The sequence below is a fragment of the Sminthopsis crassicaudata genome, chromosome 1 (genome assembly GCF_048593235.1).
Source record: "Sminthopsis crassicaudata isolate SCR6 chromosome 1, ASM4859323v1, whole genome shotgun sequence".
Classification (NCBI taxonomy): domain Eukaryota; kingdom Metazoa; phylum Chordata; class Mammalia; order Dasyuromorphia; family Dasyuridae; genus Sminthopsis; species Sminthopsis crassicaudata.
Window position 1 is genome coordinate 219,170,309 of NC_133617.1, and position 19,306 is coordinate 219,189,614.

Consider the following 19,306-nt stretch of genomic DNA (forward strand, 5'->3'; position numbering starts at 1 on the left):
CAATTATATCTGACTTTGTGATCCTATTTGGGTTGGATTTTTGGTTTTTTGTTTTTTTTTTTTTGGCAAAGATATTAGATCAGTTTGCCTTTTTCATCTCATTTTACAGATGAGGAAACTGTGAGGTCAACAGTGTTAAGTTACTTGCCCAGCTGGTAAGTGTCTAAGGCTAAACTTGAACTCAGGAAGTTAAGTCTTCCTGACTCCAAGCCCAGCACTCTCTCCATTATGGCTTCACTTAGCTGCCCATTATTATCAATTACCCAGGATTTTATTAGATTATGAAGCAGTGTGTAAATAACGATGAATTTATAGTCAGTGTACCCATGTTCAAATTTTAGCTTTGACACTGAGAATCTATGTGATCTTAGGCAAATCACCATTTTGGACCTTAGTTTCCTCATTTGTAAAATGAAAAGAGTTGAATTAGATGACCTTTAATATTTCTTCGAGCTCTTTGAAAGAAGTCACATCTTATCCTTCTCTTTGTTTCCTTATTACTTAGCACATAGTTTGTCACTTAATGAGTCTGTAATAAATACCAGATGACTTATAGACTGATATTGTGTGAACTATTGTTGATCACAAGGATCAAAATTCCACAATTACATAGTCATTTAAGGATTACATTTATTTAAATCTCCCAGTCTTAGGATGGGCATGAAACACCAGAACAGAATCTCAATAGCAAAAAAAAAAAAAAAAAAAAAAAAAAAAAAAACCCTCTCCAAAATCTAGAAGTGGTTAGGGGAATGAATGAAGAGATTTTCTGGATGGGGAGGTACTAGGCAAGTCTGGGATCAGTCACCATTCAGCCCCAACAATAACTATAATGAAATGTCAGTCTGCTTCTATCTGTCAACAATCAAATCTTTGAGATAAGTCATTAGTAAGCAGCTCTACATATTTAATACTTTCTGGGATTATAGGAAGCCAGAGACTCAAGCTAAACCTCAAATATATCCTGCACATCAGCAAAATTGTATATTATGATTGACTTCCTTATTTTATGTTTACAGATTTTGGTCTTTGAATAATTAATTATTGGTAGACATTCCTTTCACAAATTAAAATTAATATTATCTATTTTAAGTTCCTTTTAGGCCTTAGAAGTTCAAAAACTTTCTAGTGTTGATTTAGAGCAGCAAGGCTAAAAAAGGTTAAGAAGTTAAATGAAGAGTTAAAAGGTTAAATGAAAAAACAAAACCTGTTTGTAATTTTAAATATTTTTGCCAATAACAGAAAAAAAGCAGAATATTTTTCTAGAAGAATGTTAAAAACTAAGGCCATTATTTAAACGTCAGTCCTAAGAAACATGCCTGTCCATGTCCAATCTCAGTGCTCATTAAAAAGGATGAAAATCTTGCATATGAGTCACCAAGAGTCTTTTGGAAATCTTTGAATCTGTATAATTCATGTAGCCACAGCTTTTATTGCCTTTTAGTTTTCTGCAAATCCTTAAATTTATTTTATGTCTGGATTCTTAAGCTCTATATCTCTCTAACTTAATTCCTTAGTCACAATGGTCTAGAAGCCTAGGTTATAGAATACAAACGTGTCTTTTGTATTCAGTTCTGTATGGCCAGTGTAAATGTAAACTACTTGGAGGCAGTATCTTTTTCATGGAACCTAGAACAGTATCCTGTACATAGTAAGTGCTTAATAAATGTTCATTAAATTGAATTGAATTGTGAGTATTTAATGCAACACTGTTTCACATGTAAATTGTAAAGATGCCTATGGATAGTTAAGCAGCCAAACAATTTGATGATAAAAGACTCACATTATGAAAATGCACCTAAAAATGAGTAGAATATAATCTTGGTCTTATTGAGTTCCTTAGAACTTCAGACGGTTAACACGATTTTCCTAATTTCACATAGCTGTTTCATGTTGCGGAGAAGGCTTGAATGCAGGTTTTCTTGCCTATAAGACCATGCCCACCATTCACTATGCTTTTATATTTGAATAAAAGCACATGCCACCTATAATTCAGGTTAGCTTCCATCTGGTGGTTCTATGTCTTTTTCCTGAGCACCAAGTATGGGATCTCTTTCAGAAGTGTATTCACTTAGAGTCAGAAAAACTATTTTGAATTTGTTAACAAATTGTCAATTTCTCTAAGTGTCAGTTTTTGTATCTATAAAATATTAACAATGAGACTATAAGCTCTTATCTAATGGCATTTTTGTAAGACTCAAATGAGATAATGTGTCTGTAAGATGCTTTGCAAACCTTAAAAGGATATGTATTAGTATTATCACTAAGCTTTAGCAGATGTACTTTCCAACAAGATACATTATTTTTATAAAATATTTTATTTTTAATTTATGTAATAAAACAAGGCATAAATATCTTGACACAATGGGTTTTAAACAATCGTGCATAGCATTTCCCTCATACCCACTAAAGGGTCACTTACAAGAATAGCAAATACTCCTTTAAAGAAATTATATTAATAGCATTCAGACTATAATTTATTAATATTTTGTTTACACATTTAAATCTTAAAAAAATAGTACTTCTAGGAGACTATTATAAAAGGAATTACAAACAGGAATTAAGATTCCTCATGATTTTATTCATACCTGTGTACAAAGTTGCAAGTACCATCAATAGGGTCAATGATCCATGTGGGGCTGTCTGTGAGGACACACTTTTCTCCAGCAGCAGTAGATTCTTCTGCAATGAATCTGTAATTAAAATGGAGTTAGCCTGTGACTTATAAGGAGATCACCACTGTTCAAAAGATTTTCCACTTTATTTTCTTAAGTGACAGAATGATAGGATTTTTTTTTAATAGTTTTTATTTACTAGATATTTGCATGGGCAATTTTACAACAATGACAATTGCCAAACCATTTGTTCCAATTTTTCCCCTCCTTTCCCCCTCCCAGATGGCAGGTCAACCAATACATGTTAAATATGTTAGAGTATAAATTAAATACAATATATGTATACATGACCAAATGGTTGTTTTGCTGAACAAAAAGAATCGGACTTTGAAATAGTGTACAGTTAGCCTGTGATGGAAATCCAAAATGCAAGTGGACAAAATTAGAGGGATTGGAAATTCTATGTAGTGGTTCATAGTCATCTCCCAGAGTTCTTTCACAGGGTGTAGCTGGTTCAGTTCATTACTGCTTTATTGGAACTGATTTGGTTCATCTCATTGTTGGAGAGAGCCACGTTCATCAGAATTGATCATCATACAGTATTGTTGTTGAAGTATATAATGATCTCCTGGTCCTGCTTATTTCACTCAGCATCAGTTCGTGTAAGTCTCTCTAGGCTTTTCTGAAATCATCCTGTTGGTCATTTCTTATAGAACAATAATATTCTATAATATTCATATACCACAATTTATTCAGCCAATCTCCAATTGATAGGCATCCACGTAGTTTCCAATCTCTGGCCACCACAAAGAGGGGTCCACAAACACAGAATGATAGGATTTTAAAAAGAGCCCACTAATCACCTTATCCCAAACCTTCCTTTTACAGGAAAAATAGAAGACATGAGATTAGTGTCAGTTTCTATTAGAGTTGCATTCATTTTCAGCAGTTAGGAATTTGTCCAAATAACTTAAATTATTCTACACAATGTAACAATTATTTCAAATTGTTTTGAGCTCTAATTTTAAAATTGTTTATACTACTTACTATGGGAGTAGGGAAGGAAAGGTATGTAACCTGGAGAAGGGAATAGTAAGAGGGGAAGAAAAGAACAATCTTCTAATATCTAAAAAACTATTGTCTGGAAGAAGGATTAGATATGATCTGCATATCACTATTTTGTAGACAGAGGAGAAATGGGTGAAAGGTCTCTGTCCTGGGCTCTCTTCTTTATTCTTTCTTTTCTCCCTTTCTCTCTCTCTCACAAACAACCCCCACATATACATACCCCTTAGCTCTTGCTGTTTCAGTTATTACTCTACACAGATGGTTCCCTGGTCTCTCTATATATTGAGCCCCAATTAACTTATGAACTTCAGTCTTGCATAATCAACTCTAGTGGACTTCTCTAACTAGATAGATGATTTGCAGCCATTTCTGTCAGTCAAGCCAATAAACACTTATTGAGTGCCTATCATACTAAGTATTGGAATTTCAAAAAGAGGCAAATGACAGTTCCTATCCTCAAAGAGAATATGCTGGGAGACAACAAGAAAGAAAAATAGAAACAAGCTATGTCCAAGATAAATGAGATATAATTGTCAGTAGGAAAGCACTCAAATCAAGATGGATCAAAAAAGGCTTTCTGTAGAAAACTGGATTTTAGTTGTGACTTAAAAGACATTATGCAGAAATAAAGAAGGAAAGCATTCCAAATCCAAGGGATAGGGAGAGGAAATTCCTAGAATCTTGAGATAGAATGTCTTATATAGAATAGGAAAGAGGCCAAATTCAACTCAGACATATTATGTACAGAATTCCTTATCTTCCTCCTTCTCAATTTCACCCTCTTCCTAGCTACAAGGTACCACCATCTTTCACGTCACATATTTTCGTACATTCAGAGTCAAACTGATCCTTCTCCTTCCCTCACTCATATTTAATCAGTTGCCAAGTTTTTTCATTCCACATTACCAGTATATTTCCTATTCATTCCCTTCTCTCTACACATATAGCCATCACTCTTGTTTAGCCTGCTATAAACTCTTCCTTGGACTATTGCATTAGTCCTATAATTAGTCTTGTCTCAAATTCCTGCCTTCCAATCCAAACAGCTGCCACATTGATATTCCTACAACCCTGGTGTGACCATGTTACTAAGCATCTTAGGTAACCCCAGCAGCTTCCTCATGTTTCTAGAATGAAGCAAACTTCTTGATGGGTTTTAAAGCCTTTCATTAAAGCCTTTTATCATCAGACTCAGCCTGACTTTTCAATCTTATTGCACATTGACTAAATTATAGACTATATGATGGAAGGCAATCTCATTTTCTTGTTTTTTCCTGGAACCTAATATCGTATCTCTCATCTCCAGGATTTTGCATAGTTTGTCTCCCATGCCTAGAATGCATTCCTTACTTCTGCCTCTTAGAATCCATTGTTTTCTTCAAAGATCAATTCAAAGTTGCCATCTCTAATAGAAAATCTATCCTAATTCCCTAGGTTCTAGTACTCTTCTCCCAATACATCTCTTTAAATATATTATATTTAATTTACTTTTACACCTTGTTTTTTCTCCAATAAAAGATTAAGTTTATTGAAGACATTTTTTCACTTTTGTCTTTGGGCCATCAATGCTTGATGCAGTACCAGTCACAGAATAAGTACTTAATAAGTGCTTATTGATTTGAATTGATGGTAGAAATATTTCAGTCATATTGAAATACTCCCTTTTTGCTTGCAGGGGGAAGAGTTCTTTAAAAGAATGCCTGCTCTGTTATTTCTCAGCTCAGTAGATAGCTAGTATTTAAGGATATACAAAATTCATTGTCTCTAATTTTTTAATGCAATGTAATAAAAAAAAAAGAAGTCAGATAAAATTATGAGGAAATAGAAAAGACTATTGTGACTATTTCATTGGAAGAAGAGAAGGCTGAAGGCAATTTTACCATGATCTTTAAGTAGATAAAAATCAGTGTAACATGATACAAAGATCATAAGATTGAGAACCAGTATAATGTTCTCTCTAAAATATAATGTTCTCTGTTGAGGTCTCTGGAGGCAGCCTTTGTTTCAGTTCAGTAATCATCACCACACGAGTAGCCAGGGGTTAAAGTCCTTTTAAATATCTCTTTCAAAGTCTTGTCTCTTTTCCTGGGGATGGGTTAGTTTTCTTAGAGGCCTAGCTCCTTGGTTCCATGAGCTTGAGCTTCTCTTCTCTGCCCTCTGAATCTCTCCAAATCTCTCCCAATCCAAAGGTTTGTGCTTCAGCCTCCAGCCACCACAAAGGTGAACGATGGAATGAATTTGTCTCAGCCTCTGAGAGCTTCTAGTGCCCTTATCTTTTCTGGCCCTGAAAGCTTCTAGCTTCTATGCTCCACACTGAGTATACACCAATCATTATTATCACTAGGAAACCATTATTTGTTGTAGGATTAAATCGATGCTAGACTACATTTAACCATTGTCTCCTCAATTCCACTTAGTACCTTGTTTCAAGTTCTGGCCTATAACAGACCATTTTCTTCCTCAATCTGCCACTAATTTGTTGAGAGTTTTTGGAAAAGTCACTTAACTTCTCTGAACATTTAATTTAATTTAATTTCCCATATCTGAAATGAGATAATTGCCTTAGATAGCTTCCAAGGTTCTTTTGAACTAAGATTTTCTGGCTCTATGATACAGTCTACATATGGTGGTATGGTGATAAGTTCCCATCGAATGATCAAGGAGGAATGGGCTTACAACAGAATGAATTTCATTAAGTTATTGGAAAGGATTTCCTATTTGTAAGACTGATATCTGAAGACTATTTAAAGCCCATATTTTAGATAAAGACTTGCAAGAAACTGATTTGTTCTAGTTTTATTTTTTTTGTCTTCTATCTCAGCGAAACACTCAACCACTACACCCCAGCTGTTTTCCATTTTTGCTTGCAAAATATAAGCATAATGGTATAAAGTAGGGAAACAAAGCCCTAAAGGAATGAATTTCAAGGAAACCTTCCCAGTTTTATATCCATGGGTATCAGGTAATAAATAATACCTTGTCATAAAATAATTGTTGCTTTCCATCAATAGAATTAAGATCATTCACACTTTCAATAAAATGAAACTATAAAGCAGATCGTTTATTTCCCATAAGAACAAATGTCCTTTACATTCAATACAAATTAAATTTCTGATAAATTATTCCTCTATTTCTGATTATGCACAATTATAAGATTGTGCCTGAATCAATTTACAATTAACCAACAAACAAATCTTAAGTTCCTATTAAAGGTTAGACATAGTGTTCAGAGATAGAAATAACTGAAGTATCCAAAGAGAAGAAGTGACTTGTTCAAATTCACAAAGCCAATTAGTAAGATAGGAAGAGAACCCCAGTCACCAGAATTCCAACCCAATACTCTTTTCACTCAATTTAACAAATGCTCAATAAGTACCGATGATGTACAAAGGCTGAAATTAGGCACCCCCCCTAATGCCCTCCAAGATCCTACATTCTTCTGAGAACTATAACATGTACATGTTCTTCTGTGAGCTATAACACATACATGTATAGGACATTAATACATTGTAAACAATATATAAAGGCCCTAGCATACTATAAAGTATACATATAATATATAAAAATACATCTCTGATATAATAAATTTGATTTATTTTATGACTAAGTTGAAGTAGATGTTAATCATTTAACACTAATTTTGTTTGCCTTCTTAAAATTTAGAAGGGCCTTTAAAGAATAATTTGGATAACATATCTCTTTTAAAAAAACACACATACACAAATGATGGCACACAAATTAATTGAGCTAGATACATTTTAATAGCCATATAAGTGGATACTTAATAAGAACTCAAGAAAATCACTGCTTATTAGCATACACTAAGGGATTTTTTAGAGTACTAGATTCTCTTGAGAAAAGTATAAGACCAAGTTATTAGAAGGCCTTTTAAAAATCTTCTCTATGATTCCAATTCAAAGTATTATTATAAGGCCAAGTTCTTCTCCCAAGAACCTCTTTAGTAATCATAACACCATGGTCCAGGGAAACTGTAGGTAAAAAGATTTAGAAACCACCAGGAACCCCAGTTGGTTTTACTGTGGCCAACAATTCTAACCTTAGTTCTCTCCCGTTTTTACTTTTACAGCTAACATCATAAGACCAAGATTAATCTGTTACCAAAAAACGAAAATAAAAATTAGTTTTCTCTCACAAAAGATCAATAATATTTAAATTTGTATCTTCTTTTCCTCTCAAATTATAAAAGGAATCATTCAAAATTATCCCAATGAGAAAATGTACCTCTCTCCTCCTTTTTGCAAAGGATACAAGATTTAAGCTATTAGACATGTAATAATATATGTATCTACATATAACACATGTATTCAACATATGTATAAATGCCTACTTGACTATGCCTATTTTTTTCATGCTTGAACAAATTGTGCTTTATTAATATAATAGGATATTCTTTTTTTAAAATTAATTTTATAATTATAACCTTTTTTGACAGTACATATGCATAGGTAATTTTTTACAACATTATCCCTTGTACTCGCTTCTGTTCCGAATTTTTCCCCTCCTTCCTTCCACCCCCTCCCCTAGATGGCAGGCATTCCCATACATATTAAATATGTTATAGTATATCCTAGGTACAATATATATGTGCAGAACCGAATTTTGTTGTTGTTGTTGTTGCAAAGAGAGGTAAACTATCCTATGTTCCTCTAATTTATTTATGATCTCGTTCTTTATGCCTAAATCATAGACCCATTTTGATCTTATCTTACTATGTGATGTTAAATGTGGGTCCATGCCTAGTTTCTGCCATACTAATTTCCAGCTTTCCCAGCAGTTTTTGTCAAATAATGAATTCTTATCCCAAAAGTTGGGATCTTTGGGTTTGTCAGACACTAGATTGCTATTTTTATTCACTATCTTGCCCTGTGAACCTAACCTATTCCACTGATCAACTATTCTATTTCTTAGCCAATACCAAATGGTTTTGGTGACTGCTGCTTTATAATATAGTTCTAGATCGGGTACAGCTAGGCTACCTTCATTTGATTTTTTTTCATTACTTCCCTTGAAATTTGCGACCTTTTGTTCTTCCATATGAATTTTGCTGTTATTTTTTCTAGGGCATTAAAATAGTTTCTTGGGAATCTGATTGGTGTAGCACTAAATAAATAGATTAATTTAGGGATTATTGTCAAATTACTTTGAATTATACATTTAACCTATATAGACAGGGGAAGGAAGGGGGAAGGAGGTTGAAAAATTTAGAAAAAAGGTTTTGTAAAGGTGAATGTTGAAAACTTATCTTTGCATGCACTTGGAAAAATAAAAAAAATACTATTAAGAAATTTTAAGAAAAGAAAACTTATTTCTCTAACTACTTAAGTTTTCCTAAAGTTTCCTTGCTATTACATTTTAAAAGAAAAAGGTTCACACCCTTAGTATATATGTACAAAAGAAACAAATTAACTACTAATTGTCATGACTCAAGCTAAAGACAAGGCTGATAATGTTTTAGAAACAAATCTGGCTGAATATTGACGGGAAAAGCAATGATTCATCACTCTTAAAGGTGACATTCCAGGTAATCAGGAAAGGTGTTAACACTGAAACTTAGTCTTTTCAATTAGGAAGCAGATGTCTACATGCTATGTGGGAGAAAGACAAAAGTAAAATTCTCAGGTACCTCCTCTCAGGTATTTATAAGTTCCTATAAATATGCTTGGGGGGAAAATTTATAAAACTTGTAATATAAAACTAAATGAAATATTTAAATAAGATCTATGTAAAGTAAAAAGTAACATATGCAGTTAACTTTCAATATTGGCAGCAACAAATTTTAAGCCTGTAAGAGAGAGTGTGGACAACAGCAAAGTTAAGGTGATAAGGTTAGCAAGTAATTTGCATGATGAATTGTGCTGAGCTACTCCATAATTTGAAGCTATTCACTTCATTCACTTTCTTTCAATTGTTCATTCATCAAAAATTTACTGAGAGATTTGTATCTGCAAAGCATTATGTTAGATGCTATATAGAGACAGCTAAATGGTATAACTCATAGAATGCTGGACCTGACATTGGTTGTGGTCCTTTGTTCGCAAAGAGGACCAAAATGACTTCACTACATTGCAGTTGAGTTACAATGTGTCTGGGGTGGATTTCCTAACTTTGAGCATCTTAAACTACTTCAATTCTGCTTTGACCATGGAACAAAGCACTTTTTCTAATGAGGGCATGCTATGATAAGCAATCCTGTGCCATTGTCTTTCATGTCATGCAATTAATTATAAAGTTCTCGAGAGACCTTGAGACTTTTCTGATCACCACGTGGGTGCTTGCCTATGTGAATTTTTCATAAAATAGTCTCTTTTTGGCATTCAAACAATGTGGCCAACCCAATGAAGTTGCACTCTCTACAGCAGAAATGAATGCTTGGCAGTTTAGTTCGAGAAAGGATCATCATGTCTGTTACCTAGTGATCTTCATAATCTTCCTAAGACAATTGATTAATTTCCTGGCAGGGCACTGATACACTGTCCAGGTTTCATAGTATATAACAATGAAGTCAGTACAAAAACTCTGTAGATCTTCAGTTTGGCTGCATCAATCATGTGCAAACAAAAAATCATGAGCCAAACACTTCCTCCACTTTAGTTTTGGCTTATCGAGGTCCATCAGTATTGTATGTCAATTTCCCTCTGCCATGATTGATTGGGTTCTGAATGATGGACAATTCTCATGTACTTTCCCAGTCACCAATGGAGTGAAACTAGGCTATGTGCTTGCTCCCATGCTTTTTAGAGTGATATAATCAGACATGTTGTCAAATGCCTTCAACAAGGACAAACAGGATATCAAAGAAAGCTACTACAATGATGGTAAATCAGGAAAAAAGATGAGTTCAAATCTATCCTCCAAACTTACTAATTTGTGTGACACTAGGCAAATGATAATTTGCCCCAGTTTCCTCATTCATAAAATGGGGATAATATTAGCACCTACCTTTTTTTTTTTTTTAATATTTTAGAGCTCTTTATAAATGTTACCTGTTATTATTATCACAATATTAAGGACATTAATATGAATATGACAAGATCCCTGTCCTTTGGACTCTGACAATTAATGAGTCACATTTAATCAATCAACTGATATCAACTGGACACTTGCTATAAGTCCCCAAACTATTTAAATGTTGAAGGCAATTAAATTCTTTAGAACCAAAAGTATCTTAGACTTTGAAGATCCTCATTCAACCTCCTTCCTACTGTAGTAATTACTTCTACTTCATTTCTTAAACTTAGCCGTGTAGTTCCTGCTAGAACAAATCCAAGTACCAGAAAGTTACTATTTCATGTCAAAGTGTTTAATGTTTTACCTCTATTGATCTGAAATCTGCTTTCTGAAAACATTTACCTAGTTTTAGAGTTGTCTACTAAAATTACACCGGCAGCTAGGTGGCACAGTGGATAGAGCACCAGCCCTGAAGTCAGAAGGACCTGAATTCAAATTTAACCTCAGACATTTAACACTTCCTAGTTGTGTGACCCTGGGCAAATGACTTAACCCCAATTGCCTCAGCAAAAATAAAATTACATAGAATGTAGCCTGTAATCCTGGATATATCCTGTATAAATGGAAAGAATCAAAAGATCTGAATTCAGAAAACCTGGTTGAAATCTTGATTCTATTCTTATTTTGTTTCAGTTTCCTCATCTGAAAAATAAGAAGACTGAACTGGGTGACTTCTAAAGTTCTTTTAAGCTCTAACTTCTATGAGTCTATAATTCTAATTTTTCTTCAGTAATAATAACCAATTTTTATAAATTTCCTACTACAGATAGATCTCTCTATACACATAGTTATAATATGGAATATCACATAATAAGTACATGGTTAATGAAAATGAAGATGCTAGATCGATACTTAGGGGAAAAAATGGGATAGCTACTGACAAGCAGAATCAAAGAAATCTTCATGGAAAAGGTAGCACTTGAGTTGTCTTTAAAACAATGGACTCAGAGACATGGAGACTCCTGGGGCAGAATATTACATGCACATCATCATATGTTTCTGGTATGTATTTTTGCTTAGTAGTTTTAATTTGTTACAATAACTGTGCTGCAAAGATAAAAAAGTATTCTTTAAAAAGAAAGAACAATTATGGGTTGGGATTCTAACAGTTAAAAAGAGATGAGAAAAATATTACTGGCATAGGAAATAACATGAGTAAAGACAAGAAGTCCAGGCTTTTTCTAAGAACTGAGAATAATTTTGGTTCCAATATATAATATATAAAGAAGAGCAATATGGGATAGCTTGGAGAGTTAGAATGTCTCTAAACTGTGGAAAACTTTGAATGCCAAAGAAATGTGAATTATATATGAAGTTGATAACTGAAATGCACTGGAGAATTTTCAACAGATTTATTCAAAAGAAATAGAGATCTATGAATAAGGAAGATTAGGTTGGCATATTAAGGAAAGGGATGGTAGAGATGGAAATACCCATTGCAATACTTGAGGCAGGCAGTATTGTGGGCCAGTGAGAGTAAAAAAGAGGTATGATTGATAGAGGACAGATATTGGAGAGATCTTGATTTATAAAAAGTGAAGGAGAAAGAAAAAGTCAGAGATAGTACTCTCTATTCTGATCCTTCCTACTATCATCTTATAGCTCTTCCCATTCTTGGCTAAACTCTTTCTGAAAACTGCCTACATAAGGTGCTTCTGCATCCTCTTCTCTCATTTGATTCTAACTTCAACATTTCACTGAAATTGCTCTTTCTAAATTTATCAATACTGTTGAATGAATAAATCTTAAAACTCTTCCTCAATCCTTATCATTCTTAACATTTCTGCAGATACCAATCATCAGCATCTTTCCCTGGAGAGTCTCCCCTCTCTAATTTTTTTATGACACTATTATCTCCTGGTTCTCTTACTTGTCTTGACCACTTTTCAGTCCTTTTATTGGATATTCACACAGATCATGACAACCAACTATGTGGAAGTCGTTTCAGATACTGTCCAGGACACTCTTCTCTTCTTTTTAATATATTATCTTACTTAGTGATTTTATCAGGTTCCATGATGTTAAAGACCATGCCTATGTGAAGGGGCAGGTCAATTCTCTGAGAGCCTGCACAGTTGTGGATCATAACATCTGAAGTAGTTGTAAATCAGCCTTTACTGATACAGGTGCTTCTGGGAATGAAATAAATTGCAGGCAGAGGGAAGAGGAGAAGAGGTCAGACAATGCAACTGCCTCTCAGTCTGCTTGTATGATCTTCCTCCTCCTCCCACATGAAAGAATTCATTCTGCTGGCCTGAGTTGGATATCCAGCAGCCACTAACAGGTGGCTCCCATATCACAATACCATGAATTCAATTATGATACCTATAAAGATGATTCCAAGACTCTATGTTATTGTTCATTCATTTCAGTTGTTCTGAGTCTTTATGATCCCATTTGGAGTTTTCTTGGCAAAGATACTAGAGTGATTTGCCATTTTCTTCTCCAAATCATTTTACAGAGAAAGAAACTTAGGCAGGGTTAAATAACTTGCCCAGAGTTTCACAGCTAGTGTCTGAGGCCAAACTTGAACTCAGGAAAACGAGTCTTCCTGACTCCAGGACTGGCAGTCTACTGTGCCATCAAGATTCCATATCCATTTTAAATCTCCCCCTCACCCCAAATTCTAGTAGTAACTAACTGCCTTTTTAGACATTACAAATTGGATATATGGTAAGCATCTAAACATGTCCAAACCATAACTCATTATCCTTCTTTCTCTCCAAATACTCCCTTCTTCCCAAAACTTACTATTTATTATCAAGGGAAATCACCCAGGAATTTAACATTGGTGTAATTCTTGACTTCTTACTCTCACCCACTTACATAATTTTTTGGTAATATTAAAAATGGTCCTGCTATGCAGGGGTGATTTATAGAATTTTTAAGATAAAATGGTTTTATACTTTATCAGTATTTTTCTGCATCTATTTGGCATAATTACATGGTTTTAAACGTTCTTATTTTTATTATGATTATCTTGTTTTTGCCAATCTTGAACTACCACTGTATTGCTCACATAAATCTAAATTAGAATGAGTGAGTTTTGAATATATTACTGGGGTTTTTTTGCTATAATTTTGCAATATTGGTTTACAATTTTTTTTACATTCTCCTCTTTTTTTAGGTTCTAAGATTATTTTGCCTCATAAAAGGTATTAGAATCTCTTCTTATTTTTTGAGAATAATTTACTGTCTGAAGCAGTTTGGTGAATCTTTAACGTCCTTACTTTGACAGCTGTTTTATGTTGCTTAAACTCCTGTAAGGAATAGTGATAATCACAGGCATTATTTTTATTTTTAGCCATTTTCCATTTTTTATAGACAAAAGCTTGTTCAAATCAAGATTACATGATTTATCAATCAATAAACATTAATTAAGCACCAGCATTTGATAGGCACTGTACTAAACATATGGGATACAAAAAAAGAGGCAAAAGACAGTTCTTGTCTCACTTGAATAAGGGAGGAGACAACAAAACATTGTATATATAGGAGATAATTAACAAAGAGAAGGTACTAGAATAAAAAGTGGTACTAGAATTAAGGCTTCCAGTAGAAAATTGGATTTCAGTTGGGACTTATAGGAAGCCAGGTAAGTTTGTAGATAGAAAAGAGGAAGGAGAAGATTCCAGACATGGGAGACGTACTGAGTACACTCACCACTCTTTTTTTCTCCTCCTGTTTTTACCCCAGCCATCTTCTTGTCATTTTTCTTTCCTGTTGTAATCTGGTATAGGAATACCAGACCTCCTGAGATCATGGCCTAGGACTTGAGCCATCATATTAACTTCTGAACCAAATATAAAGTCCTCTGTTTGGCCCTTAAATCTCTTTATAATCTGGATCCTTCTGACTTTCTTGCCTTCCCACAATTTCTTCTTCTCTCACACTAAGCACACTGGCCTACTTGGAGTTCTTCAAACATGAAGTTTCATTTTCCTATGCCTTTGCATTGACTGTCCTTGGATCTTTCAATGTTCTGCCCCCTGTTCTATGCCTTTTGGTCTCTCCAGGTTCTATCAAAACCATATCTATATGAAAATCTGGGAAACCAAAAAGCATAGATGAGGGGGCATATATATACACATATATTTACATACATTTGTTGTATACCTACATGTTACACGTACCTAATAATTTATACCTTGTTCCCTAGAAAGCATATTCTTTGAAGGCAGAAATTGTTGTTTGCCTTTCTTTGTATTTCTGGTATTCAGAAGAGCACTTCAAACAGAGTAAGTCCTTAATAATGTTTGTTGATTAATGTTTGGATTACATAGCCCACTATATAAAGCCACTCAGTCATACTCTACATTCCATTGAAGCCACTTCTTGACATGTGACCTGCTATCACATATGTAACCTCTCTCTCCTTTCCCAATCAAATCAGCACGTCAATTCTTTTCGAAAAGAGCATGTTCATCAACTTTCCTATATATGCTGCTTTCTCCCTATCAGAATGTAAACTCCTTCAGGACAGATTGTATTATTTTTGTATCTGTATCCCAGAACTATACACACTGCTTGCCCTACAGTAATTGCTTAATAAATGTGTTATCACTCTTTCATTCTCTAACTTTTCTTCTAATGTGTTGTACATTTTGACCTTTGCTCTAATTAATTGAGGATATGAATGTAAAGGGTCCTCTAAAAACACTGATGTCATTAATTGGTTATTTCCTAACTGGAAGCTTTGGTAAAAATGCTGGATATGTCCCTGCCTTTTGACTCTTCTTGAGGGAAGATACATTTATGTTCATAAGTATGGTATGGTGGAGTTTTTTTGTTTGGCCATCTTCCCTGTATCTTTCACCAGAAACTATCAAGTATCAAACTGTTGACTTAGTTGGGTGGATCTTGGCTCCAGAAGGATCCTGAACCAACATATTTTCACCACTAGTTCATAATGGAAAGAGAAATTTTGAAAATGCAATGATTTTTGGTCACTTTGCTTTAAGTTCACCATGAACATAATAAAATGAAAGATGTTATTAACTTTGGGAGCACAAGAAAACTAATTGCCAGTTCCTTTTTTCTTTTTATATTATCTTATTAAACTTTAGCCAGAACTTACTTACGCCTTCAAGTTCATTTGTAATTGGAATGGCAATAGTAATATAGTTCAGATTTTCTAGTGCTACAAAATCATCATGGTCTCTAAAGATAGGACATTTAGAAGATAAAAGGCCTTATCCATCACCAGCACATACATCTTCCAAATTTGGAAGAATGTACCACAGCTTATAATTTGTTAGCTCAAATAAAACAAAACAAAAAACAGTACCTGTTCTCAATGAGTTTACGTTCTATTAGGAGAAGCAACACTTACATATAAGTTTGTAAAGAATAAATACAAAATAAATACATGTTAGTTTAGGGAGACAGGCACTAGCTTTTGGGGAGATTTGTAGAGAACCACAGACAGTGGGGGGACTCTTGGGGAGGTATAAGACCTTTTAACCCAGAGGGAACCTGCTGACAATTTCTGGTTCAGTTCTTATCTCCCTCTGGGGCATATTGGCCTTCCTGAGAAGTGTGTGTGTGTGGTGTGTGACAACCTGTGTTCTACTTGAAGCAGAGCTACTCAAAGCAAAAGAGGCATTTACATATTAGTAGCAAGGCGTTTATAATTAGCACATGTTCAGTGTGCTGTAGTGATGTAATTGTACTAAGGTATTTAGGGGCTGAGAGGACTTGAAATAAATGGACTCCATCTTTGACCATCCATGGGGATCCCTGACTCATCACTCCTCCACAAAGACCAAGGTCCCAAGATCCTCCAGAGAGCTAGTGCGGACTCTATATTTTGGCACTCCAGTATGGGGGCTCTAGAAAGCACAATACAGAAATTAGGAAAGGTTTTTATCAGAAGGTGAACTTCAACTGAATCTTGAAAGAAGGGATTCTATAAGGTAGATATGAGGAAGAAAAGTCTGGAAAAAATTCTAGGCATGAGGGACAACCAATGCAAAGCCATGGAGAAAGAAGGTAGAGAGATATGTATGTATGAGGATAACAAGAAGGCCAGTTTAGCTAGAGCAGAGGTTACTAGAAGAAAAGTAATGAGAAGGCTGGAAAGGTAAATTGAGGACAGATTGTGAAGGATTTTAAATGACTCAATGTCATTTAAATGTCTCAATGAATTATCCAATACAAAGGAGTCTCCAATACCATCAATCAAAAAATAGTTTTCCCATTTTTGTAATGACAATTTTGTAATGACAGATATCTGGACTTACCCATCTCAACTGGGGAAATAGAGGCTCAAAGTAACACAGTTGGTTAGTGATGAAAAATAATAAATAAGAACAACAACAATAATAATTGCTAACATTTGCAAAGCATTTTAAGGTTTGCAAAGTATTTGTGCTATTTTGTTCCTCATAATAATGCTGGTGAAGTACATGCTTTTATTAACTTCATTTTAAGAATGAGGAGAAACTAAAGCAAGGAAGAGAGTAAGTGAATTGACCAGGATATGACAGAGCTACCTAAATGTTTGAGGTAGGATCTGAACTTGTCTTCCTGACTGCAAGTCCCACACTATACCACTTCGCTATCTCCCATTAGCAGAAATAAGTGTTTTAACTTATTCTATGGCTTTGCTTAGCTCCTACAGGTAGAAAAAAAAATCCACCTTTCTAATTCACCAACTGATATAAATGGTCAAAGGATATGGACAGACAATTTTCAGATGAAGAAATTAAAACTCTCTGTAGTCACATGTAAACATGCTCTAAACCACTACTGATCAGAGAAATGCAAATTAAAACAAAGAAAATGATAAATGTTGGAGGGGATGTGGGAAAACTGGGATACTAATGCACTGTTGGTAGAGTTGTGAACTGATCCAACCATTCTGGAGAGCAATTCAGAACTATGCTCAAAGCGCTGTAAAACTATGCCTATTCTCTGGTCTAGCACTGCCACTATTGAGTCTTTATACCAAAGAGATCATTTAAAAAGGGGAAAGGATTTACAGATATAAAAATATTTGTAGTAGCTCTTTTTCTTATTGGCAAAGAATTGGAAACTGAGGGGATGTCCATTAATTGGGGAATGGTTGAACAAGTTGTGATATATGAATGTAATGGAATGCTATTGTTCTATAAGAAATAATGTGCAGCCTGATTTCAGAAAAACCTGGAAAGCTTTACATGAACTGATGCTAAGTGAATTGAGCAGACCCAGGAGAACATTAAACACAGAAAGAGCAACACCATGTGATAATCAACTATGATAGCTTTAGATACAATGATTGAAGACAACTCCAATAAATTTGTGATGGAAAATGCCATCTACATCCAAAGAATGAACTATGGAGACTGAATGCAGATGGAAGCATACAATTTTCACTTTTTATTTATTTTTTTTCTTGTTATTTTCTCTTTTTTTCCCTGATTTTTCTTTCATAACATGACTAATATTGAAATATGTTTAAAATTATTGTACATATATAACCTATATCAGGTTGCTTGCTGTCATGGAGAAAGAGAAGGAAAGGAAAGGAGAGGAAAAATTTGGAACTCAAAATCTTAAAAAAAGGAATGCTGAAAATGATCTTTACATGTAAAAATATAACTCAAGTAAAAATTGGGAAAAAAAAATCTATCTTTCTAAACATTATGTCCTACATCATGCAAGAATAGATATTTGCCCGAGTAGACTGCAGACTTACTGCAGATTTACATAGAGGTTAAAATAAAACAATACCTATATTATCTACTGCCAAATACACATTAGGCCATGCAATTTCAAGGCCAGATTTATCAAAGTAAATTGACTTAAAAATCCAGAAGAAACATTAATTATATCTAGCACCACAGTGACCTCAGAATCTTGATTAGCATTCTGAATAGCTTGGCAATGTCCCATTTCAACTACACCCAGGCTTTGTGAATCATTTCTCTCCCATATCTTTACAAAAACCAAGCACTAGAGTAGTTTCTAAAGCAGCTGAAAAGAATATTGTGGTTGACTTACTACATCAAAATAAAAGCAATCAGGATGACTATGTGGTAGCCTGGGCCAAACAACTGGAAACATGATAATTTAAAAAACCTTATGAATTTTTAAAGAGATGTTAGACATCCTAGTTTGACAATAAATTAATCAGAAAATAGGAAAGGTAGACAAAGCAAAATTGGGGGTAGAACATTAGCCAAGAACATTATGCCTTTAAGAAAATATTACCAGAACATGTTTATTCTTTTGCATCTGTATAGTATTGCATAGTATTTCTGCTTGCAGTGTGTTTCCTGGCTAACAGAGAGAAAGCTACAAGTATATTTGAGAGGTTGAAAAAATGTTTATTCTTTTATTCTTAAGCTAATTCTTTCAGTCACATTCTATATTCATACTAACAGTAATTATAGCAGAAATTCAACCACGAAAAAAATGTTATAAACATCCCTTGGCAGAGGGTAGTATTTCATGGAGAGAATCTGGCAAACCCTAAAATAACGTAAGGAATCCAAAAGGAAATGAGGGCAGCATGAGGTCATGAAGAAAAGAAAGACAGCTGAGAAACTGATATTTCAACACCAAAAAAAAAAAAAAAAAAAAAAAGAGTTTGATAATTCATTTTGTGA

At 34.2% G+C, this 19,306-nt stretch overlaps 1 protein-coding gene across 1 annotated transcript in view; it reads right to left on the reverse strand.

The window, feature by feature from the left end:
- Window positions 1–19,306, reverse strand: part of IMPA2 (inositol monophosphatase 2) — a 75,669-nt gene that overhangs the window by 20,562 nt on the left and 35,801 nt on the right. Inside the window, exon 3 of the mRNA XM_074274802.1 lies at window positions 2,589–2,693. Within this exon, the coding sequence (XP_074130903.1) occupies window positions 2,589–2,693 (105 nt within the window). The remainder of the gene's footprint in view (window positions 1–2,588; window positions 2,694–19,306) is intronic.